Source organism: Phaseolus vulgaris, chromosome 1, assembly GCF_051622355.1.
Source record: "Phaseolus vulgaris cultivar YP4 chromosome 1, ASM5162235v1, whole genome shotgun sequence".
In the NCBI taxonomy this organism is placed as follows: domain Eukaryota; kingdom Viridiplantae; phylum Streptophyta; class Magnoliopsida; order Fabales; family Fabaceae; genus Phaseolus; species Phaseolus vulgaris.
Window position 1 is genome coordinate 6,770,791 of NC_143498.1, and position 26,575 is coordinate 6,797,365.

At 31.1% G+C, this 26,575-nt stretch overlaps 2 protein-coding genes across 2 annotated transcripts; both read left to right on the top strand.

Annotated features, from left to right (window-relative positions):
- Window positions 1-5,853: 5,853 nt before the first annotated feature.
- Window positions 5,854-9,458, top strand: LOC137813320 (G-type lectin S-receptor-like serine/threonine-protein kinase SD2-5). Its single transcript, XM_068615464.2, has one exon. It carries the CDS (start codon window positions 6,755-6,757, stop codon window positions 9,191-9,193), a length of 2,439 nt encoding a protein of 812 aa, XP_068471565.1. The 5' UTR covers window positions 5,854-6,754; the 3' UTR covers window positions 9,194-9,458.
- Window positions 9,459-15,553: 6,095 nt separating this feature from the next.
- LOC137815369 (uncharacterized) lies at window positions 15,554-17,260 on the top strand. The gene has a single exon (XM_068618512.2). The coding sequence runs from the start codon at window positions 15,554-15,556 to the stop codon at window positions 17,258-17,260; it is 1,707 nt and encodes a 568-aa protein (XP_068474613.2).
- Window positions 17,261-26,575: the final 9,315 nt, after the last annotated feature.

The window sequence follows — 26,575 nt, forward strand, 5'->3', positions numbered from 1 at the left end:
AATTGAGGTTTCAATTACATTTTTATAAATATAATAATTATATAGTTTTAATTTCTTTTTAGTTAAAATATATGGATGTAAAACTGATTAACATCTAAAAAAATATTAATAGCATAATTGTAATACCTATAGTGCTGATCCAATCCTCCTCTTAGACAAGGTTTGAAAAATATATATGTAATGAGAAATTCGTTAAAAATAATTGATTAGTTTTTTTAATAATTATTAGCCATACAGAAAATCACCATCATATAACATGGTTATTTAAAAGAATATTTCATCGAAACTTTTCTAGCTTAAAAACCTAATGTCTTAATCTCAATATTTAATGTGAGGTTACATAATGATTTATTTATAATCTCTAAAATAATTATTTCTGATTTTTTTAAAAAGTAATAGATATGGTACGTCAAACTAACATGTGATATATATTAGAATTTAACTTTTAAGTTGACTTTTATGAAATGAAATCTCAATAAAAATGATTAATTTTTGCCGTGACAAACGTCTTAACGTTAAGTATATTATAATATTAAAAAGTCCACGTCAGTTATGAGTTATTGTTCATGTGAGAATTTTCATACCGACATGGACAATGACTTGTAGTTGACGTAAATTTTTTAATATTATAATATACTTTACTCTATACTAGAAGTTCGTTTATCATATTAAAAAAAGTTAATGCTATCTATTGTCAAATATTCATTCTAATCGTTTTCATATTACAAGTAATCGGATAATATAAAGTTTAAATTAATAACAAAAATCAATTTTGAATAGATTATGATTGATTTATTATATTTTTAAAATAGAATAATGCATTTTGATGAAAACAAAAACTAATGCATTTAATTGTCTAAGACACTGATAAAAGACTTTGTTAAGTTGTGACCTACTTTTTTTCAACCATGACTTCAATCCATTGAGTTTATCTTGTCACGGTTTAATTTTTTCTTTTCTATTTTTTGTATTTTAAACACTATCTTTTTGTTAGATTTTGTGGTAAGCATTTTTTTTAATTTAAATTTTTTTTTTTATAATTTAAAAAAAAAAACTTCTTTTAATTCATTTGTCCAAACAGTTAAGGATTTTACTTGTTGACTAAAAATTCATAAACTGTTTACACAACAACTTATTTTGATTTACAATTTTTATCATCAAACATCTTATCATATGTTTGTTTGTTTAATGTTCATTTCGAAAAGGTTAAGATAAATATAAGAAAACAAGTGCTTTCAAATTATAAAAAGTTAAAATTAATTTTAAATATAAAATAAAATCACCCTAAAACTAATATAGTAAACACTTATTTAAATGATCTAAAAGAACATTTAAATATTAAACAAATATAAAATTAAAGACTCTTAATGTCTTTTGAAAATCTTCTATTATCTTTAATACTAAAACAACTTTTAAATTGTAACACCGCACTATTTACTATGTATTAGGTTGTGAATCCAAAAATTTGAGTCTAGGCAAGGTATACATTTTTTCAAAATATTACTTATACATATATAAAATTTATATAATTACAAGATATTTACAAAATGAAATCACACAAAGTGTTTATGATCTGAAAGATCTTTCAGATGTTCTTGTATCTGCATTAATATCTACCAATAGAAATAGTATATTATCACAGTTCACAATATAAACAAACACATACAAGAGTAAGCTATTGAAATAAATTTCTAACATACAGATATATATACAAAAGGAAACCATTAGATTAATAATTCATAATTAATCTAGTTTTTTTTCAATCAAACATAAACATACAAAATTCATGTACCAACCACAATAGTCCAATATCATTTCAATATCAATATACGACAATCATATAGACCATACATGAATCTATACATCAAGGATATTCAACAAGTAGAATATCAATTGATGTCTTCCAGGAGACTCGTATTAAGTAGCCCCTACCAGAGACTAACATATGATGCAATGCCCAAGACTAATATTACAAGCGAAAGAAATGACCAGGATAAGTTAAAGACATCCAATATCATGTGTCTACAGCGGGTCACATTGTGTAATGAATTTTACCATCAACTTTTCATCACCTGATCTTTTAGTCTATGAGACTACCTTTAGTGGAGCTAAAAGATCTTTGTTACAACATTGGAGTCAATACTTAATACACATATCAAACAATGATTAATTCATACATTATCCCAAATGTATGACATCAATTTCATACAAATTTCATCATTCTCATACAATACATGTCACTTAAAACATTCACAAACTAATTGAACATGCAAACTAATATTTATTTTACATTTGTAAAAAAAACATTCATACGCAATTCAATTCAAAGATATAAGAAGAAAAGAAGAGAGATTATATTTAGTTTGAGCGAAAATCTCTTCGCTTGAGCGAAAATGGACCCAAAAGTAGAGTTGGTTGCAATACCGATTTCGCTTAAACGAAAATTTCTTTTGCTCGAGCGAAAAATTCAAAACCTTAAGTAGCCTAACAAACTTAATTTCAAATATTCACTCAAAATCAACACTCCAAAAACCATTTATAACCTAATTCAACAATACTCAATACTATTTTTAACATCAAAAACATTTTAACTACCAAACTATCAAAATATCATCTCTACACCTTCAAAGAACATAAAATAAAATGATTTTCATCAATTAATATCTATGCAAGAGCAATGTAGAACTTGTGACCACATTACCTTCACATTCAGATCTTCTAGTCTAGGATACTATTAAAAAGTTAAAATTAGCTTCCTTTACTTAGAATACTTATCTTCAAAGCAACTTCTTTATTCAAACATAATAGAATTTCAATGATAAAAACAAGTTGATACGACCCCTTTTCTCAACTGATCATTGGTTCCTCAACTATTGTGAGGTGCGATCTAATTGTTTACTGGGAGAAAGATTAAAAAAGAAGGTAGAGAGTATGAGAAAGAGAGAGAGTCTGTATGTGTGAAAGTTATGAGTTTTGTATATGTCGAGAGGTTATAATAAAATAGACTAGATTGAATAAAAATTATAATATAAATTTAAACTAGGTTTTTTTACTTGACTCATCTTGTAACATAAATAAATTTAGATTTATCCAATAAATAAAATTATGAGTTAATCTATTTTATAAATAATAATTATTTAAAATAAAAATAGAACAATATACTTCTTTAAAACAAATACATGTATTATAATTTGTCAAATTTTTATATTTAATACTAAAATTATTTTTACTAATATAATTAATTTTAAGCATACATATTTTATTTTTATTTTTATTTAAATTTATGTGTTTTTTCATTTTTGTATTTTTTAAAGTAGACTAAAATAAGATCATACTAAAAAAATTGCAACCCATTTTAAAAAAACCTAGACCCCCCATTGATACCTTTTATAATATATATATATATATATATATATATATATATATATATTTTTATATTACATAAACATATATTATATATGTGATTGAATGATTAAATAAAAATATTAGAATAATAATTAATCAAACTAAGCATGTTATTATTATTATTATATATTTGATGAGTGATATATAGACATAAAATATTAACTTTAATTTTTATTATATTATTAAATGAATAATTTCTTCACCACATTAAAAAAAATGGTTGAACTTAAATTTAATAAGTATCCACGAGTTGTAGCTTAACGTGAAATCAGAAAAGACTAGATCTTACATGACACATGTCTCTAATTGAAATTTAGTAGTTTTATTTAAGAACATGAAGATCTTATTGACTATTTTAACCATTTTTTATTTCGTCATTCACATTCCAACATTATGATAAGTGGTTGGGAAATTAACTTTTCAATAATGTATTACATATATTTCAATATTCAACTCTGAAAATGTTTCTTATTTTATTAAAATATTTAGCAATCAACTGTTTGGTTTGATTTCGTATATGAAGCGCCAAGATGTGCACAATTAAGTAATTTTAAAATTTAAGTGTAGTGTTGCTCTTGTGTAAGGTGGTGCATGAGATGTGTGTAAAGTCTTCCCAGAGGAGGACACGATGGTCAAGTTCTCTAACGTCACTGTTAATGTAGTTAATCACAGTCACATAAGTGGTGACCTATGTAGGGATAAGTGACGACCTACTACCAAGTTTTTGTACAATTAGGTAATTTTAGAAATTTTAAACTTTGTTTTGTTATTGAGTACTGCATGACGTGTGTGTAAAGTAATCTCAGTGGAGGATATCAAGGTCAAGTTCTCTAATCTCAGTTATGTAAGAATAAATGGTGACCTGCTACCATTTTTCTGCACAGTGATGTAAGTTTAGAAATTTTGAGATTTATTTGATTCTTGAGTTAGGTGATGCATGAGGTGTGTGTAAAGTGCACCAGGGTCAAGTTCTCTAATCTCAGTGTGAATGTAGTTACTCACAACAAGTGTTGACTATATACGAATAAGTGGTGACCTGCTACTAAGTTTCTGCACACATCAAATTTTTGAAAATCTAAGCTTACTGTTGTTCTTGAGTGGGGTGGTACATGAGGTGTGTGTAAAGTGACCTCAGTGTTGGACATTAAGGTCATGTTTTGTAATCTTAGTTTCAATGTAGTTAGTGACAAACACACTAAGTGGTGACCTAGGTAGGAATAAGTGGTGACTTGCTACCAAGTTTGTGCACAATGAAGTTATTTTATAAATTTTGAGCTTTGTGTTGTTCTTGGGTAAGGTGATAAATGAGGTGAGTGTAAAGTGACCTCAATAGAAGACACCCAGAAAAAGTTCTCTAATATCAATATCAATATCAATGTAGTTAGTCATAGTAAGTGCTGACATGTGTAGGAATAAGTGGTGATATCACTAAACAAATTTTTGACATTTTTGAGTTTACTGGGTGGGACGGTGCATGAGGTATGTCTAAAGTAACCCTAGTGGAAGACACCAATGTGAGTTTCTCTCATGTTACTATTAACAATGTACATTTATCCTAATGAACCAGTCAAACATGTAGTTGTGTACAAATTTATAATTTATGTTTTAGGTTGGACAATTTTATTAGTCAGCGAGTCTGTGTTACCCATGTTACATTGTTCAAAATGTTTAAAGTAATCAATTTTATTTTTCATGTCATAAATAAATTTCATGTGTAATAAATCCAGTTCACCTCATTCATTGATCTTTGCAAAAACTTAGACCAAGTCACCACATCTTAAATCATTTTTTAGAACGACTAACACATTAATTAACCTCAACCATACTTCAGTCTAATTGGTAAATACTTCAATAAATGAAAACCTTCCTATTAAAACTAAACATATATGTATTTAAGTATAACTTTTTTTTTGAATAAAATTATAACAATAATATCAAGAAAGAAAGTTAAATTCAAAAGTATGTTTGCAATAAATATTATTACTATTAATAATAATAATATTATTAATAATAGTAATAATAATAATAATATTATTATTATTATTATTAATAGTGATAATATTTATTATTATTAATAATAGTGATAATATTTATTACTATTATTAATAATAATATAAATATTTTACTATTAATAGTAATAACTATAATAATTTTATTTTTACTATTAATAATATTAATATTATTATTAATATTAAAATTATTATTATTATTATTATTAATATTATTATTACTATTAATATGAAAAAAAAACAAATCTTGTACTGTAGGAGAAAATATTTGATAAAATTAATAAATAATTAAAATATTAATATTGGTTATGATTATATATAATATTCTAATAATTTATGTGAATTAGATGAAACTAGTTTTCAATTGTCCATTAAATAAATAAATAAATATCCCTTTGACACCAAGCCCTACGACACCATTTACACCCAGAAACAAAATCATCTCAATCAAAACTCTACAACACCCTTTACACGTATTATCTCTTATTTAAGGTTGATCAATTTGGTCCACCCATTTTTTTCTCCGTACAACTTTTCCTTTCCTAGTTCATCAAGCTCCCATAACACGTTAAGAAAAGCAAAACAAAAATCCCTCCATTGAACTGACCTGAGCCAATTCACAGAAACAAGCTTTTCCAAGTCCCAAAATTTATCATCTGTATGCATAGCCACAGTCAAAAACTCATAACTCAGAGACAAATATCATTGTATTCATACTATTGTACTTCTCCATTCATTGCCTCAATTTGCTTGAACTGATTCACAGTTCAGCATTAATTATGATTTCTTTCCAACTCACGTGCTACTTCCCTACCACCTTCTGCTATTTCTCTTCTTTAATTTGTTACAATTAAACCAAATAAATGCTATGCCAACTACTTGTTATCACCCATTTCCACTCTTCTTATTGGTCTTCCCTCAAAGTGCTCTTTCTTCTCATCTTCCACCTTCTTTTTCCTTCCACAAAAACATAGCTTCCATTCATCCAATTTCCAATATTCTTCTTCCATTTCACAATATATGAATAAAGAACGGAATTCAGCTAATTGAACTGTGGCTGAGTCGGTCAAATGTGAACAAAGGAAGTTTTTGCTTTCTCTTTATTCAGATACTTTTACATTTGACTTTTTCTGTGCCATGTTTATCTTCCATTATGCAGCAAAGAAGAAAAATCAGCAGAGAAAGTTCCTTTTATTGTTTCGTGATTGTAAGGATGTTATTGTTATGGGCTCTTTCAAGCCTCTTCTCTCTTGTTAATGGATTCCTAGTTTCGTGTTTTTCTTTTTCTCCTTCATGAGATTTAATTTCCCCAAAGATTAGCAGGGTGTTGGAGGAAAACCATGGGAAAACAGTGGTCTCTCTTCAGTGTTATGGATACCCTTTTGTTGTGTGTCCTTCTTTCGTCTGAAGTAGTTTTGACAAGTATTCTTAAGGTTGGCAAAGTCTATCCGCGGATTGAAGGTTCTCAAATGAATTGGATTGACAAGGATGGCATTTTGCTTGTTTCATACGAAGGAGAATATGGATTTGGCTTTGTCACCACTCCAAATGACACCACATTGTTTCTACTAGCAATACTCCACATGGGCAGCAACAGAATGGTTTGGGTAGCAAATAGGGGTCTTCCTGTTTCCAACTCTGATAAGTTTGTGTTTGATGAGAAGGGCAACCTCTATTTGCTTAAAGGAGCAGCAGTGGTGTGGTCTGCAGGTACAGAAGACAAAGGAGTTTCTTCAATGGAATTGAAAGACACTGGAAACTTGGTTTTGCTAGGGAATGATAGTAGTGTGATTTGGCAGAGTTTCAGCCACCCAACAGATACCTTGTTGCCAATGCAGGACTTCATTGAGGGAATGAAACTTTTCAGTGAACCTGGTCCTAACAACTTGACCTATGTTCTTCAGATTGAATCTGGCAATCCCATTCTCTCCACTGGTCTACAAACTCCACAGCCTTATTGGTCTATGAAGGAGGATAGCCGCAAAAAAATCATCTACAAAAATGGTGATGTGGTGGCTTCAGCTACCATTAATGCAAGCTCCTGGAGCTTCTATGATCAAACTAAATCCTTGTTGTGGCAATTTAATTTTGCTGAAGAATCAGATTCAAATGGCACTTGGATTTTAGTTTTGGGGAGTGACGGCCTCATCACATTCTTCAATCTCCAAAGTGGAGGAGCAACTGTTGCTTCACCAACAAGAATACCACAAGATTCTTGCAGCACCCCAGAACCTTGTGATCCGTATTACATATGCAGTGGTGAAAAAAAGTGTACCTGCCCTTCTGTTCTTAGCTCTAGTCCTAATTGCAAACCCGGGTTTGTCTCTCCTTGCAGCTCAAAAGGCACCATTGAGCTCCTCAAAGCTGATGATCGACTCAATTACTTTGCACTTGGGTTTGTTCCACCCTCTTCGAAGACTGATTTGATTGGTTGCAAAACCTCTTGCAGTGCAAATTGCTCATGCCTTGCTATGTTCTTCAACAGCAATTCAGGGAACTGTTTCCTATTGGACTGGATTGGAAGCTTTGAGAAATCTGTCGAAGACTCTGGTTTAGTGTCCTACATTAAGGTGGTATCTAGAGATGGAGACACTAGAGACAGTGGAAGCAGCACTATGCAGGCAATAGTTGTTGTTATCATTGTGATAGTAACATTGTTTGTCATTTCTGTTATGCTGTTTGTGGCACATAGATGTTTCAGGGAAAAAGAAGATTTGCCTGAGTCTCCTCAAGAGAATTCAGAAGATGACAATTTCTTGGAGGGTTTAACCGGCATGCCAATCCGTTACAGCTACAATGATCTAAAAACTGCAACAAGTAACTTCTCAGTGAAGCTAGGAGAAGGGGGTTTTGGATCAGTTTATAAAGGAGCTGTACCAGATGGTACTCAACTAGCTGTGAAGAAGTTGGAAGGAATTGGCCAAGGGAAGAAAGAGTTCAGGGTTGAAGTTAGCATTATAGGGAGCATTCATCACCACCATTTAGTAAGGCTTAAAGGGTTCTGTGCTGAAGGGTCTCATAGACTTCTTGCTTATGAGTACATGGCCAATGGATCATTGGAGAAATGGATATTCAACAAGAACAGAGAGGGATTTGTGTTGGATTGGGATACAAGGTATAACATAGCACTTGGAACAGCAAAAGGACTTGCTTACCTCCATGAAGATTGTGACTCAAAGATCATCCATTGTGACATCAAACCAGAAAATGTGCTTCTAGATGATAACTTCCTGGTCAAGGTTTCTGATTTTGGCCTGGCTAAGCTCATGACACGTGAACAAAGTCATGCTTTCACAACACTTAGAGGCACTAGAGGGTATCTTGCACCTGAGTGGATCACAAACTGTGCCATATCAGAGAAAAGTGACGTTTATAGCTATGGCATGGTGTTACTAGAGATCATTGGAGGGAGGAAAAACTATGATCCTCGGGAAACTTCAGAGAAAACCAATTTCCCTTCTTTTGCTTTTAAGATGATGGAAGAAGGGAAGGTGAGAGAGATTCTAGACTCAAAGCTAGAAACTAATGAAAATGATGAGAGGGTTCAAACTGCTGTAAAAGTTGCATTGTGGTGCATACAAGAAGACATGTCTTTGAGGCCTACCATGACCAAAGTTGTCCAAATGCTAGAGGGTCTATGCACTGTTCATAAGCCACCAAGTTGTTATGTCCCTGGTTCTCAGTTTTACTCAAATAGTGATGCTGGCACTTCTTCAGGACCATCAGATTGTAACAGTGATGCCAATCTTTCTGCTGTCAGGCTTTCAGGGCCAAGATAACACTAGCTGTGCACTTTCTTTGTTCCTTTTTAGGTTGTTCTTGAGGAAATTAATTAGTTATTCTAGTTGGTTTAGAAGAAAAAAAAATAGTAAATTACTCTTGTAGTATGGGATCACCACCACACATCATTTCCTTGGAAATTTTGTTTGAGTAACTCAAATTTTGTGACATACACCTTCACTACGTGTTTGTGTACTAGGATGTTTGTGAAGACAAAAACATTTGCTTGCAGTTCTGAAAAAGGAATATTTTTTAAGAACTAAAGTTGGATAACTTTTGTTTCTCTTCTGATGTAGGGGTAAATTTTTTGAAATGTGTACATATAAAAAAGACACAGAAGAAAAGAGGTAAAAGTTGTATATGATATCAATTATTGATGTTGAAATAAGAGAAAACCTGAATATATTTTTGGTCCAATCCCAAAGTTCAATCTAGCTTAAGGAATTGCATAGGAGTCATGGATTGGGTAGCCCATCAAATCTTATGGGTGACATCTGCCCAAAGCTATAGTTCACAATAATTCTACAACTTTCTTCCATCATTCAATTTGTCTTTTATGCAGTGATACATTTACATCTAGTTTAAGGTGCTATATATATATATATATTCTCCCACAGTGTTATGTTTTGGACATTAGTGTCAAATGTCTGAACTAGAATCCATGTTAATAGGTTATAAAACATATCTAAAGAAATATACTGTAACTAACAATGACAGTTTTTCAAAAAGGTAATTTGTAAAACTAACTGTGATTTTATAGAAATAGAACAATGCTTGTAAAAAGTTCTCTGTCTCCTTATTTGTTCTGGGTGTAATTTTTTTAACCATAATATTAATAAAGATTATTCTAGTAGTGTTTATGTACTATTGCCATAAAAAAATTATTACTTGCTAATATGCTAAATTTTTTTCTGTCAAATTTTAAGTGTAGGTACTGTCAAATTAACTCAGTATGCATCATTCCAACAAAGTAGGTCACATATGAGTAATAAAGGCTTGTAATGGGGTTTACAATCACCAAAGATTTAAAGTCAAAACTAAATTTAATATTATTCAATATGCATTAACCAAAAATACGGAATTGTTACAATTTAATCAATAATATTTAATTTTAAATTCTGATTATGAAGTTACTCAGATAAACAATTTACTGTAGTAAACTTACTTCTAAATAGATGTACATGTAATATTTAAAGAAAATTACATGATTCCACCCTACAAATTTTAATATATGTTGATTGTTCAAGTTTAACAATGCATTTTAACTAAAAAAGTTTAACTTAGTATAGTTACATGCAAAAAGTAATTTATTGATGAAGTGGAAAGTGTTTTTTATAAGTATTTTTTTTATCGACAATAAAAAATAAATAAATATGAATCATTTTAGGAGTGATCCAACTCTTCATAACCTCCTTCACTAGACTTACTCCTATGTCTGCCTAGAATTCTCCTAACTAACTCAGAGGAAGACATATGGGACAAACAATCATACAACTTAAATGAATATATCATGAGATCATCCTTATACAAAACAACAGATTTATGCACCAATAAAAAAAGAAAAATATGCAGATTGTGACTTTGGATGTAACCCATGACAAAACCTTTAATTGAACCACTTTGAGAAGTATAATTGAAAGGTTCATTCAAATTAATTAGTTATCATTAATTGTTTGAGGAGGTTGTGGTTGCAAGAGTGAAATTCACTCAAAGAAATAACTCACAATCAATGAATGATAACTAATTAACCAATTTGGGTTTAGAGGATGATTCAACAACTTATTACATTGTTTCTTCTATTGTGTATCAGTAGCAGCAGTGACTTCAAGTAGTAATGAGTTTGATTTTCTTTTATGTATGATTTAAACTATATAATAAAAAATAAAATTAAATAGAAACCAAACTATGTATCTTTTTCTTAAATTGAAATGTTTATATGTGAATCATCAATTTTTCATGTCAGTAAAAATCTTCATAAATGTATAATCACTACTATAAAAAATTATTAAATAAAAATCAATTTTAAAAACAAAAATAATTAATTACTATGTTAACTAAATTAAATATTTATTTATAAATTAAAAAATTATTGATATCTAAAAGAATTTCTAAAATATAAAGTAATTGGTATCTAAAATCTTTATAACTAATTAGATACTAGAAATTAATTTATAAATTTTATTAATAATAAAAACTATTTTAGATATTGATAATTTTTTTTGTCTATAAAATAATATCTAATTTAGTAGTGATTAAGTATTTTTTATCTCTAAAATTTGTTTTTATTTAATAATTTTATTGTAATAAATAAATAATTTCTACTTATTTCTTTATAAAAAATCTTATCAATTGTGTCCTAAAAATCTATCGAATTAAAATAACTTATGTTATTTACTAAATTATTCTTTTAGTATATATCAACAAACTAGTATTTATTCTTAAAACACTTTTTGGTGGATTAAGAGAGATAAATATCAATTAACTACTATTAATCTTAACTCTTAATCAACTTGAGACTTTTAAATCTATCAAAATAGTTGACTAAAATTCATTTGTTCAGTTTTTATAGTTATTTCCATTTTAAGTTTTAGTTCTATACAAGAAAATGGTAAGTTTATTGTCAAAAGTTTTGGTGATTGTTTGTCTGCTAGTATAAAATCACTTTTACAAAAAATTAACAATGATAAACTTAACAATATAGACAAAAACTGAAAATAGAAAATGCAGAGAAGTATATAATACTTAGAAGAATAATTTTCTTTCCTTTCTGTCTTTTTTATGAGAGGAATTGTAATTTTATTTCTTTAAGAGATCTTCAAGTAAAATATTAAAATCACTTTTCATTTGTATGAATTGGGGAGACAAAATGGTCATTTATGTATGTTTTGGTTCATCCCATAAATGGTGTAGTATAGACTAAAAATCTTGATTTGTCCTATTTAGAAGATGGCAAAAACCAGATATTGACCTATCAAAGATAGAAAACAAAAAAATTGAATTATTACTTAGTATAATTAATCCAAATTAAAAAATAATAAATTCAGTTAAAAAATTCTAAAGGATTACTCATATTTTTCGTGAAGGGAATGTATGTGCTGATAAGTTGGCTAATTTAGGATTTATTCATAGAGAATCCTTTTATTGGTATAATAGGTTTACATTTAGTCTGTTCTTAGAATTCTTTATTAATAAGTATAGTCTACGTTTTTGTTAACACATGGGTTTTGGTCTATTTCCCTCATATTTTTGTATTTATTTTTTCTTTTTTTTTAATAATATTTTTTTCATGTAATGACAAATGATTGTTGTTACTTGAGGTGACAACCTAACTGAGATGTCAAGTAGCATAATGATGCCTAACATGAAAACTTTTTATATAAAAAAAGATAATTTTTCCTGTTAGTATTAGAAGAATTGAGTTTATAAATAAATCAATAATAATAATAATAATAAATATATTTTGGTTTTTAAAGCACTAAAACTTAAAAAAGTTATATAATAAAAACCATAAACCTAACAACTCAATAACTAGCTTTTATTAAAACAGGGATGCATGTATTTTATTTTAGACTAGAATATTAAAACAGCTATTTATTAATTATATATTAGATGTGAAAGTTATTGATGTATCCTCTATTAATTATTATTTGAACAATGATTCTAAACAAGTGGAGACGAAAGGAGTAACATTGTGTTTTTTTGGACTAATTTGTACATGTTTTGTTTGAAAAACTAAAAATTTGATTATATATTAAAAATAGATTTGAATTTATGTATAAATTTAGAAAGAGATGAAGGGGTTTGAAGAATGCAAGCATGAAAAGTGACCAAACATAAGAAAGCAACAAGACAGCATAAAACAGTGACAAGAAAGAAGACAATTAAACAGTTCCCACATGATTTTTATCATTTCTTAAGTGCCAAACATCTCAACAAACTCATGAAAACCATTTAAATCAAACCATAATTTTTTGAATGCCTAATTTTAACTTCTTCTTTTTAAAATTTAATTGTACATTTACTTATTTTTTTAATTGAGTATTTCTGATTTAATGTTGATAGATTATTTAATTTTGATAACACTACAAGAAAAAAAGGTTTTAATAGAGGTTATTTAGTGGAGGTTAATATAACCTTAGGAATTGATTTAATTAATGGAGGTTTTTTCTAAAACTTCAACAAAATAACGGAGGTTTTTTAACCTTAGCTAAATTCCAAAGGTTTATTCTAAAACCTCAGTAAAATAACAGAGGTTTTTTTAACCTTTATTAATTTCCAAAGGTTTATTTTAAAACCTCCGCAAAATAACGAAGGTTTTTTTAACCTTCGTTAATTTCCAAAGGTTTATTTTAAAACCTCCACAAAATAACGAAGGTTTTTTTAACCTTTGTTAATTTACAAAGGTTTATTTTAAAACCTCCATAAAATAACAAAGATTTTTTTAACCTTCGTTAATTTCCAAAGGTTTATTTTAAAACCTTCGTTAAATTCTAAATATTTATTCTAAAATCTCATCAAAATAATAGAGTTTTTTAATTTTTTTTAAGTGTCAAAAGTTTATTGTAAAACATCAATAAAATATTTTATATTTTATATTTTCTCAATTCTTAATAAATAGATATAATTAAATTTTTTAGTGAGTTTAGCCTAAACTGGTATATATATTTAAATATGCTTTGAACTTAGGTCTTAGAGGTTGATTCATTAATTGAAGTTAGAAGGCACTTCATTAATTGAAATTATTATTCAATTCTTAAAGATTGTTTTTATGAATTTCAATAAGTAAAAATAAGTTGTTTGTGAAGTGACATTAACTTATCACATATATACATCATCATAATTAATTTTTTGGTTACATTTGCAGTATCAAATTTTGAAGAATCCGACACTGGAAACTATTCATTATAATAATATTAATAATAATATTTATAATAATATTAATAATAATATTTATAATAACATTAATAATAATATTTATAATAATATTAATAATAATATTTATAATAATATTAATAATAATATTTATAATAATATTTATAATAATATTTATAATAATATTTATAATAATATTTATAATAATATTTATAATAATATTAATAATAATATTTATAATAATATTAATAATAATATTTATAATAATATTAATAATAATATTAATAATAATATTTATAATAATATTTATAATAATATTTATAATAATAATAATATTTATACTAATATTAATAATAATATTTATACTAATATTAATAATAATATTTATAATAATATTTATAATAATATTAATAATAATATTAACAATAATAATAGTAATAATAATATTAACAATAATAATATTAATAATAATATTAACAATAATAATAGTAATAATAATATTAACAATAATAATAGTAATAATAATATTAACAATAATAATAGTAATAATAATATTAACAATAATAATAGTAATAATAATATTAACAATAATAATAGTAATAATAATATTAACAATAATAATAGTAATAATAATATTAACAATAATAATAGTAATAATATTAATAATTATAAGTGAAATAAAAATGATAATATGACTAGAGAACTTCTCTGGTCCAGTGGTTAACCCTTCCTTGATTATTGGAAAGACTTGGGTTCGAATCCTGGCTGATGTGCTTTCTTTGCAATATTAATTGTGGGTGCTTGGGTTTTTATTTTACAGAGGTTATGAAACCTATGGTATTTAACGGAGCTTATGAAAGCCTTTTTCTGGGGTTTAAAAAAATAATCAAGAGGTTTAGGCCGAGAGGTTTAGGCCGAGAATAACATGCTAAATAATCAAGAGGTGATAAGGCTAAAACCGAGAGGTTTAGGCCGAGAGCATAAAAGATATACATAAAAGAATAAAACAAAATATAAATATTATTATAAAAATGAAATCCAATTAAGATAAAAACCTGCATGAGGGGTGTGTAAATAATAAAAAGGTGTAGAAAGAAAGTCCAAAGGTAAAGAAGAAAGCCCATTAGAGAAACCCTATAAATAGGAGTTCAGAGTAAGAAAAAGGTAAGAGTGAGTATTGTCTGACTTTGGCATCGGAGCGCCTTGCAGGTACCCCCCCCCCAACCTGTGTGAAGAGAGAAGCCGAGAGCACCTTGCTGAGGGAGAAACCGAGAGCACCTTGCCGAGAGAGAAGCTTAACACATTTTCCCAAGAGGGGTCTAGAACATGAACCCAAGAAGAAACTAAGAGAATCCGGCCCAAGAGTAGAGTATTTGCGTAAAGTCTGGTCTTGTCAATCTAGTTTCAGTATTCTCGGTCTTTGTTGTAAGAACATTTTGGCGCCCACCGTGGGGCCAAGAGGTAACTGAAAAAAGGTTGAAGACAAGATGAGTTTAAGAGAAGAACAAGGTGGAGAGCATGCAGATAATGTTAATATGCCAATGGCAATGTTGGTACAACTACAAAAAGAATTTGAGACACTAAAAAAGAATAATGAAGAAGAATTGAGTATGTTAAGAGCCGAAAACGCACACATGAGGAGAAAGTTACAAGAGGAAACAGTTTTGAATTCATCTTTCGAAACTGTTCAGCCTGGGATACAAGTGAATGAAAGGCTATATCACAACGAAAGTTCCCAAACCAAAAGAAGATGGCTTGAAAACTCTGGGGTTTGTGCAGGGACATCTTCTAGGAAACATCCGTTTTATGACGTTATAGTAGATACTCCGTTGCCCGACAATTGGAAGAACTTGACCATTGATAAATATGATGGAAGTACGGACCCTGATGAACATATTGCGATATATACTACTCAAATCAGCTTGTATACGTGGAATGATGCTGTTATGTGCAGAGTATTTCCTACAACTCTGAAAGGGGCAGCATTGAGCTGGTTCACACGCCTCCCACCTTTGAGTATAGATTGTTTTGATACGTTGGTGGAAAAGTTCGGCGCTCAGTTTGCAACTAGTCGCCCTCATCATTTAACTTCGATTGCCTTAGTAAACATAAGACAAGAGAAAGGAGAGTCTTTAAGAATGTTCATGGAACGTTTTGGAAAGGTTGCCTTGGGAATTCGAAATCTTAGCCCTGAGGTTACCATGCATCACATGATAACGGCACTGAAACCGGGACCATTTGCCGATAGTCTTTGTAAAAAACCCGCGATCAATTTGGATGAACTAAGGCAACGAGCATCAAAATTTATGCAGATGGAAGAACTAAGGGAGTTTCAAAACCAAGTGAGGGTTGATGGAGGTGAGAAGAGGGTGATAGAAAGAGAAAACATACATGTCGCAAGAAGAGCCCGAGAAGAGTTTAGAAGTCGAAAATTCCAGCAATACACACCTCTAAATACAAACAGAGTAAGAATCCTACAGGAAGCCATGGCAGCCAAAATAATACCATCACCAAGAAAAGCAAGAACACCGGAAAGAGCAGACCGCACCAAACATTGTGAATATCATAAAAATCATGGTCATCATACAGAAGAATGCATTGGGTTGAAAGACAGAATAGAAAAGTTGATTCATGCGGGACAATTAAAACGTTTTGTTCGAGGGGGAAATGCAAGAATATGGTTGAGGCCTGAAAAAGATGTGAGAGGGAGAGAGCTGGGTGAAAGAAGGGTGGAAAGGTTTGAGAGGAGAGAAAATAACCGAGTGGAAAAAAGAGATGATAGAAGGATTGGAAGACTAGAAGAAAGAGGTGATAGAGTTTATCAAAACACCCAATCAGTAAGACGAAGCAGGGAGCGAAGTTTGGGAAGGCCGGTCAGGGGGTTTATAAATACGATCTCGGGAGGTTTCTCTGGGAAGGAATCCTTGTCAGCAAGAAAGCAATATTGGAGAAGTATCCGAACTGTTAATCATGTCTTTAAAAGAAGAACTTTGCCACCAATGCTGTTCACAGACGAAGACTTTCAAGAAATTGATCCAGATCATGATGATCCTATGGTGATAACAGTGGAAATAGTCGAATATGCTGTCATGAAGACCTTGGTTGATCAAGGGAGTTCGGTTGATATCTTGTTCTGGGATACGTTTAAAAGGTTACATTTGAGAGAAGAAGACATAGTGCCTTTCCGAGAGTAAATCATTGGCTTTTCGGGCGAAAGAGTTAACACAAAAGGGTATGTTGATTTGATAACAACATTTGGAAGAGGTAGCAAAATTAAAAAAAATTAAAATCCGATATCTAATGGTGGATGCATCCACTTCATACAATGTGTTGTTAGGACGGTCTTCCTTAAACAAGTTAGGAGCAATCGTATCAACAACGCACCTAGCCATGAAATTCCCAACAGAAAAAGGAGAGATAGCAACAATCTATGTCAATCAAAAAGATGCTCGGGAGTGTTACGCGGCAGGTTTAAAGATGAATTTGAAGATGGATAGAGATACTGAAAAAATAGTAGCCATGGTGGATTTGGATCCCAGATTAAATGAGGAAAGGTTGGAGCCGAAAGAAGAAACAACAGCAGTGGTGTTAGGCCAAGACGACAGACAATGCACTTACATAAGTTGAAGTATGCTTGATGAATTACTTAGCAAACTCATCACAGTGTTGCGTAACAATAAGGATTTATTTGCCTGGCAGCCATCTGATATTCCTGGAATTGATCCAGAGGTAATGTGTCACAAGTTATCTGTTTGCCGAGAAGCAAGGCCGGTATCTCAAAAACGAAGAAAGTTAGGAGAAGAAAGACGAAAGGCAGCAATTGAAGAAACTGAAAAATTAATACAAGCTGGTTTTATCCGAGAAGCTAAGTATACTACGTGGCTATCTAATGTGGTACTTGTCAAAAAACCGAATGGAAAATGGAGAATGTGTACAGATTACACCGATTTGAACAAAGCCTGCCCAAAAGACACATATCCATTGCCTAATATAGACCGATTAGTTGATGGGGCATCTGGCCAAGAGATGATGAGTTTTCTTGATGCTTATTCGGGGTATAATCAAATACAGATGTATGCACCTAATATCCCGAAAACAGCTTTCACCACTGATGTTGCAAACTATTGTTATAAAGTCATGCCCTTCGGCTTGAAGAATGCTGGAGCAACATACCAAAGATTGATGGGCAAAGTGTTTAAAGAACAGATTGGAAAAAACCTGGAAGTTTACGTTGATGACATGGTTGTTAAATCAAGTGAGATACAGAAACATCTGGAAGATCTTGAAGAAGTGTTTGCTCAGATAAGAAAGTACAATATTCGTCTTAATCCAGAAAAATGCGTTTTCGGCGTAAGAGGGGGAAATTCTTGGGATTCATGTTGACAAACAGAGGAATCGAGGCCAATCCTGATAAATGTGAGGCGATAATGCAGATGGGAAGACCGAAAAACCTAAAGGAAGTACAAAGGCTGGTAGGAAAGCTGAATTCATTATCAAGATTTCTGCCAGTATTGGCCGAAAAAACCAAACCGATTATAAACTTGTTGAAAAAATCTGAAAACTTTGTGTGGAGTGAACAATGTGAGCAAGCTTTATCTCAAATCAAAAGCATGGTGGCTGAACCCCCAATCTTAGTAAAACCTGTGCCAACTCAACCCATCATAGTTTACTTAGCCACTTCAAATGAAGCAATAGGAGCTGCTTTGATCCAAGAAAAACTAGAGCAAAAATCGATATATTTTGTGAGTAGAACCCTACAAAATGCCGAAACCAGATATCCCAAGGTGGAGAGAATTGCCCTAACACTAGTGTATGCCGCGAGGCGTCTTCGACCATACTTTCAGAATCATCAGATAATTGTGAGGACAAATTTTCCAATATCTAAAATTTTAAAAAAACCAGAACTTGCAGGTCGAATGGTGACATGGTCAATGGAGCTTTCAGAGTATGGAATCAAGTACGAACCAAGAGGACCAATTAAAGCCCAATCTCTTGCAGATTTTATCATTCAGATGCCAACATCAGCACAACAGGACCAGTGGACTTTGTATGTAGATGGCACGTCAAGCAAAAGAGGAAGTGGAGCAGGAATAGTACTTGAAGGACCAGATAATTTCCAAGTGGAGATGGCGTTAAGATTTGAGTTCAAAACATCCAACAACCAGGCCGAATATGAAGCTCTTGTTGCAGGGTTATTACTGGCCAGAGACATGGGAGTTGAAAATGTTGTTTGCAAAACTGATTCGCAGCTGTCGGTAGGACAAGTGCACGTGGAGTATCAGGTAAAAGACCCTTTATTAATGAAATATTATCATAAAGTCTTAAATATTATGCAATGTTTTAACAAAGCCGAGATGAAGTATATTCCAAGAGAATTAAATATGAAAGCAGATTCACTATCTAAGTTAGCAAGCCAACAACGGCAAGTGCAACACAATTCAGTCATACAACAAACCCTCAGTCATCCGACAGTTAGTCTGGACGAATGCTTCAATATTATAACATCCAAAGACGACTGGATAAAAACATACATCGAAGTCATAAAGAACCAGGAGCAAGGTGTTGAGCCAGATGCAAAAACAGCGAAGAAAGTAGCTAGTTTCATTCTAATTGGTGACGAGTTATATAAAAGAGGATATTTTATGCCCCTGTTAAAATGTTTGACCAAAGAACAAGCAGAATATGTAGTCAAAGAACTTCATGAAGGAATTTGTGGACTGCATTGCGGAGCTCGAACAATGACAACAAAGGTTTGCAGAGCTGGTTATTATTGGCCAACAATCCGAGAGGATTGTGAAATTTATGTTAAGACTTGTAAAAAATGTCAAGAGTTTGGGAGTTTAAATCATATACTAGCACAGGAATTGCAAGAAATTATATCTCCATGGCCATTTGCAAAATGGGGAATTGATATACTTGGTCCATTCCCGCTTGGACGGGGCCAAACCAAATTCATGATAGTAGCTGTAGACTACTTTACAAAATGGATAGAAGCAGAAGCATTGACAAAGATAACGGCCCAGCAAGTCCAAACGTTTGTATGGAAAAATATAATATGTCGATTCGGAATCCCACACACTATTGTAAGTGACAATGGCCGACAATTCATTGACAAAAAACTTATGGAATTTTATGCAGATTTGGGAATCAAGTCCACAACCACTTCAATTGAACATCCGCAAACGAATGGACAGGCCGAAGCTGCAAACAAAGTTATTCTTGGACAATTAAAAAAGAGGTTGGGAACTGCTAAAGGATTATGGGCTGAGAAACTACCAGAGATCTTATGGGCATATCGTTGCACACCACAAACATCAACTGGAGAAACACCGTTCAATCTCACTTACGGAACAGATGCAATGTTACCAGTAGAAGTCAATGAACCAACATTAAGAAGACAAATGGAAGATTGGAATATCAACAATGAGTGTTTGAGGACCGATCTTGATCTTATTGAAGAACTTAGAGAAAAAGAAAAAATAAAGGAGACTGCAGTAAAACGAAGAGCAATGAAGAGATTTAATGCAAAAGTAAAATTTAGGACTTTTAAAGAAGGTGATCGAGTATGGAGAATGTGAACTGATGCTCGAAAGGATCCACGACATGGAAAGTTGGCATCCAATTGGGAAGGTCCTTTTAGGGTACTAGAAAACTTACAAAATGGAGCTTATAGATTAGAAACTTTGGAAGAGAAAGTGATACCGAGAACCTGGAATGCAAGTCATCTAAAATTCTATTTTAGTTAAAATAGATGTAAAAAGAAGACTTTTTGTGTAAATACTTATCATATAATGAAGAAGCAGTCCCAAGAAACAATTCATCTTGTTATCTTCTTTTGTGTACATATTCATTTTCTTTGTTTCTCGGCCTTGGATGCTTTCACTTCAGGTGAAATCCCTCCCGAAACAATATTTACATACTTCTTTTCGGTCTTGGATGCTTTTCACTTCAGGTGAAATCCCTCCCGAAAAAATTTACATCATTCTTTTCGGTCTTGGATGTTTTCACTTCAGGTGAAATCGCTCCCAAAAAAATTGTTTACATAATTCTTTTTTGGTCCTGGATGCTTTCACTTCAGGTGAAATCCCTCCCGAAAAAACTGTTTACATAACTTTTCGATCTTTACCACAATATCTCAACTCGCTTACAAGACATTTTCAAGGAATGGATAAAAACCGATAGGATCAAAGCGTCTAATTCAAATCTCGGCAACTAAAGGAAAGAGTTAGATCTATCCAAAGTAAATTAAAATTCAAGCCCCAAGCTGGTCCTTATTTTAATTAACCAAGAACCAAAACCAAAACCGAGAGGTAAAATTCGACATGTTAACTATAGTTGGTTATCTAAAATTATCAACTAATGAAATTACGGGTAAAGTACATATAACTTGATATTATACGTCTACGTTTTTGGTTAGGCTCTTAACAATTCCACTGAGTGGGAAATCCTTCATTTTGCACTGTAAAATAAAAACCGAAAAGTAGTTTTATGGTTTTTCACGTAATAAAAACCGAAAAGTAGTTTTATGGTTTTCAAGTAATAAAAACCGAAAGGTAGTCTTGTTACTCTAGAGTAATCCAAATCGGAAGGTAGTAATTATTTTAAGGTAATAAAAACCGAAAGATAGACTTATTACTTGAAGGTAATAAAAACCGATCAGTAATCTTATTGCTTTAACGGTATAGGCACCGAGAACAATAGTTAAGCATTTGTAATTTAGCATTTAAAGCATTTAACTAGAATAACCGAAAGCACAGTCCCAATAGCATACGACCGAAAGGTTTATTATACAGCCGAGAGGATAAAACCGAGAAGTTTTTATAACATTCAGTGAAATGCTGAAAGTAAGAGCCATAACGTAACATCTAGTAAATAATAAACAAACTCAAACTAAAAAAGGGGAGCAATAATCTTTAAATCCTGATAAGATTCCAAAAGGAGATTACATAAAGGACGCAAACATCCATATATAAGATCAACATTTCAAAACCAAATCATTCTCGTCATGTAAACCGAGAAACTATAAACAAAACATTAACATCTATATCCCCCTAATTTTCGATATTGATATCCTCAGCATCATTATCCGGAATCTCATTAGCAGGAACTAATTCACCATTATAAAAATCCTTCTTAACATCAAAATTCCCTTCATCAATAGGAATCTTGTAAAAATATTTTGCTTGTTGAAGAGCCTTCTCAAAACCAAACTTATGTTGTTCAAAAATAAAGCTTTCGGCTTCAAAAACATTAGTCCTCAGCTGATTTATCTCCTCATCCATAAGTTTGATGGTGTTTTTGTCAGAATCATTTGTAGAAGATAACGCCAATACCTTTTCGTTCAAGAGTTGATTTTCTTTACACAATTGAGCATTCTCTTCACTAGATTTCAAGTTCTCATTCTTCAAATCAGAAATTTCCTTTTCAAGACCTTCTATTTCAACTTCTTGTTCCTTTTTCTGCTTTTTCATCTCTTCTAACTGCGAAGATAAAGGGCTCATTTTTTCTTTGTACTCAGCAAGATCATTCTTCAATTCGTCAAACTCAGATAAAGCCACACAGTTTCCATTCTTCTCCTTCATCATCTTTCCAATCAAAAGATTTCTACTCGACAATTCAATAACAAAATCCGCCAATGAAGCAGCATCCATAGTTTTCAGCATGTTGTAAGACGATTCACCAAAAGACGTTTGAACAAACTTTGCATATTTAGTTGTAGCACTAAATATCGTTTCAGAAAGAGGTTCGGAAGAAACATTTTCACCATGGCGATGGCGCCGAGAAGACGAATGCGACCTCTTGCTACTTCTATCGCGTTTTTTCGATTTCTTCGAAGGACCGGCAGCATCAACATCACTTGTCGGTTCAACCACTTCAACATTCACAACAGGTTCCACGACTTCTTCCACCACAGGATTCACCACATTCTCACGACGGGGAGTTACATCACCCACCTTGTTCAGCAATTTCGAAAAGTAAGATCGAGCTTTCGGATTAGTACTTGCCATCAAAGCTGAAAATCAATAAAAAATTTAGCAAAGTTAAAAAACTCATCCTATAAAGCAAGAATATGTAGAACAACCACGTACCAATAAGACTTCTTGAGGACTTGATGAAGTATACAACTGTAACAAGGCGCGAGTGGGAATTTGGTACGAGAGGCGACTAAAAACTTCGATAACATGACGATCGGCCACACCCATCGATTGAAAAGATATCAAGTTAAACTTCATGGGATCTCTTGTCCAATACAGAGGAAACTTTGGAGAATCTCCATTAAAAAAGTACTCTCTTCCTATTGGCTCTATCAGAATTTTGAAAAAACTTCCCTTAAAATCCTTATATGACGACGTAAAGGGCTTAAGAAAACACACATTGGATTTGCTAATAAGGGATAGCCATCCTGGCCGTTTACCCGGCCGAGAACTATAATAGTACAGAAAAGAAGAGGGACTAGGAGAAAGTGATAATAGTTTACACAAAATACTAAACGCTTGCATTGCAGCCCAACCGTTAGGATGAAGCTGAGTAGGAGCAACATTAAGGAAATTAAGAACGCCTATTTGAAAGTTGTTCAAAGGCAATCGAATATGAAGATCTCTAAAAAAGCAAGCATAAAAATAAAAAAATTCATAGCTATCACCTTCTCGGTCATGGCAAACGTTATCAACATCCCCAACACGCCTAAACGAAATGATATCATTGTTAATATCAGAGTAATAAATTTGAGAATGGGAAAGAAAGCTACGAAGTTCGTTAGCAGAACGATACTTCGAGAAAAACTCTCGGACATTAGGATTAACCCACTGGTAACCTGGACGAAGATTTCTCTGAGGCATAATAATTTCAAATTCTTGAGGAGCATCAACAGTATGAGCTCCATTTGAATCATTCATACAAGATGGAGTAGCAGATGAAGACTTCGAATCAGCATGAACTTCTTCTCGAACCACTCGGCCAGTTGATTCACCACCCGCGCTTGAGTACTCATCAGTAGCAGAAGAACTCGAAAGAGACATTACCTTTGCAAGAACTGAATGGAGATCGACAATAAACTTCCTTCTCGACAGCAACAAAGCTCACACAAAATCATAAAACAATGAATGACAAACCTATTTATAACCCAAAGTAAATCCTAGAATTTGAAACGTTGGAAAACATATGAAACCGTTCAAAAATATATCATCTAACGGTCAAAATAGCAAGTTCACGTCAAGTCATTTAAACTCAGCAAAGCATTTCATATCAAATCAAATCAAATGTCAAAACTATTATATTATATTAAGACACAAATATTTTTGTTTAAAACTTAAATAAAATATTTCTGTCTCGGGGGCTAGTGTACTGGTAGGCTAAAACCGAGAGGTTTAGGCCGAGAATAACATGCTAAATAACCAAGAGGTGATAAGGCTAAAACCGAGAGGTTTAGGCCGAGAGCATAAAAGATATACATAAAAAAATAAAACAAAATATAAATATTATTATAAAAATGAAACCCAATTAAGATAAAAACCTGCATGAGGGATGTGTAAATAATAAAAAGGTGTAGAAAGAAAGTCCAAAGGTAAAGAAGAAAGCCCATTAGAGAAACCCTATAAATAGGAGTTCAGAGTAAGAAAAAGGTAAGAGTGAGTATTGTCTGATGATACTTTGAAATCATATCTGACTTTGGCATCGGAGCGCCTTGCAGGTACCCCCCCAACCTGTGTGAAGAGAGAAGCCGAGAGCACCTTGCTGAGGGAGAAGCCGAGAGCACCTTGCCGAGAGAGAAGCTTAACACATTTGCCCAAGAGGGGTCCAGAACATGAGCCCAAGAAGAAACTAAGAGAATCCGGCCCAAGAGTAGAGTATTTGCGTAAAGTCTGGTCTTGTCAATCTAGTTTCAGTATTCTCGGTCTTTGTTGTAAGAACAATTTTAAATTCTAAATTATTAGTAACTAATTGGTAGTAGATAATCTTAGATATCAATTTATAAATTATTTTACAAATTTTTATTAATAGTAGAAAATATTCTAATATTAATAATATTTTAATTTATAAAATAATATCTAACTTATTTAATGTATTAATTAATTATTTTATTTTTAAAATTAATTGTTATTAATTAATTTTTTTAATTTACTAATTTTCTTTTAGTGTAACTCATCAATCTATTTAAAAAAATCTACCTGAATTAAATCAAAATTGTGATAATCCTTTAATTTATTATTATGTAAGACGTTGTACTTTTACGAGTATAATAAAAATTTTAAGGTAGGTAAAAAGTAAATATTTTATTATTTTAATTTATAGCTATATATATATAACAAATTCTTTTTTTTTAAGTTACTAAAGTGAATGTTTGCCTTTGTCTCTTAAGAGACTACCAACTATAATAAGTGAATCTCATACAACCAACATTTTGATATAGGTATTCTAGGAGAAAATTAACTGATGAAAATTCGACATCGACTAGAGATTAGAGTCTTTTATTGTATATAAATGGGTGCAAACCTCAACTCTATGAACCAGTTTTATGGGGTTGAGTTAGGCTTAAAGTCCACTTTGTAACATTAACATCACGAGATAATTCTTTTATTGAAATTAATGTTATTTAAAAAATTACAATTCTTCGAAGTTAACTTGAGTTGACTATTTTAATATAGTTTTTTTATCAACAAAGAATAAAATTAATAATAAAAGTATTTAAGAGATATTTTAACTCTTATATAAAATATCATTATTACACTTTCACCATCTCATTTTAGTATAGTAAAACTATAATGAGAAGTTATATCATCTTATAGTAAAACTATAACGAGAAGTTATATTCAACTGTGAGTAAAATCTTCACTTAGAGAATTGAGAATTGTTAATATGGTATTTATTTGATTTGGATTGAAAAATGAGTATCATAATGATTATATTGACCATATATATGTTGATATGTGGTGTGGATATTTGATTTTTACAAGTGAAAGCATATTTGGAAAATATTTGTAAGATATATTGAAATCTTTAGATTTGAGATTAATTTGATTATTTATTTTGTTGATAAAAAAATATTAAATTAATATTAATGAATGTTGAGTTTATTATTAGCATGGATATTATGGAATTGGTTTCAATAATCGTATGAGAAAAATTAAGAGTTTAATTGTTGAATGAATAATTTGGAGTATAGTTTGTTAAAAGACAGTGTTATGAATTATAATATTGTTATTAAATATTTTATTATTGGAAAACCTCAAGTATTGGAGAATCAAATTGGACAAAATAGATATTTTGATGAAAGAAGAAATAATAAGGTGTTTCAAAAGTTTAAAATGTTAGATTCAATTTGAGGGACGCATCATTGTTAGTTCTTGAATAATGATATTTAACTAATGATATTTAATGTCATAGTAGAAACTTATCTTCAAGCATCATGCAACACTCAAGCCTCTAAGTGATAATTATATATGAATGTCTCTATATCACTCATGATTTTAAAAGGTATTTTCATATATTTATAGTTGGTACTTATATTA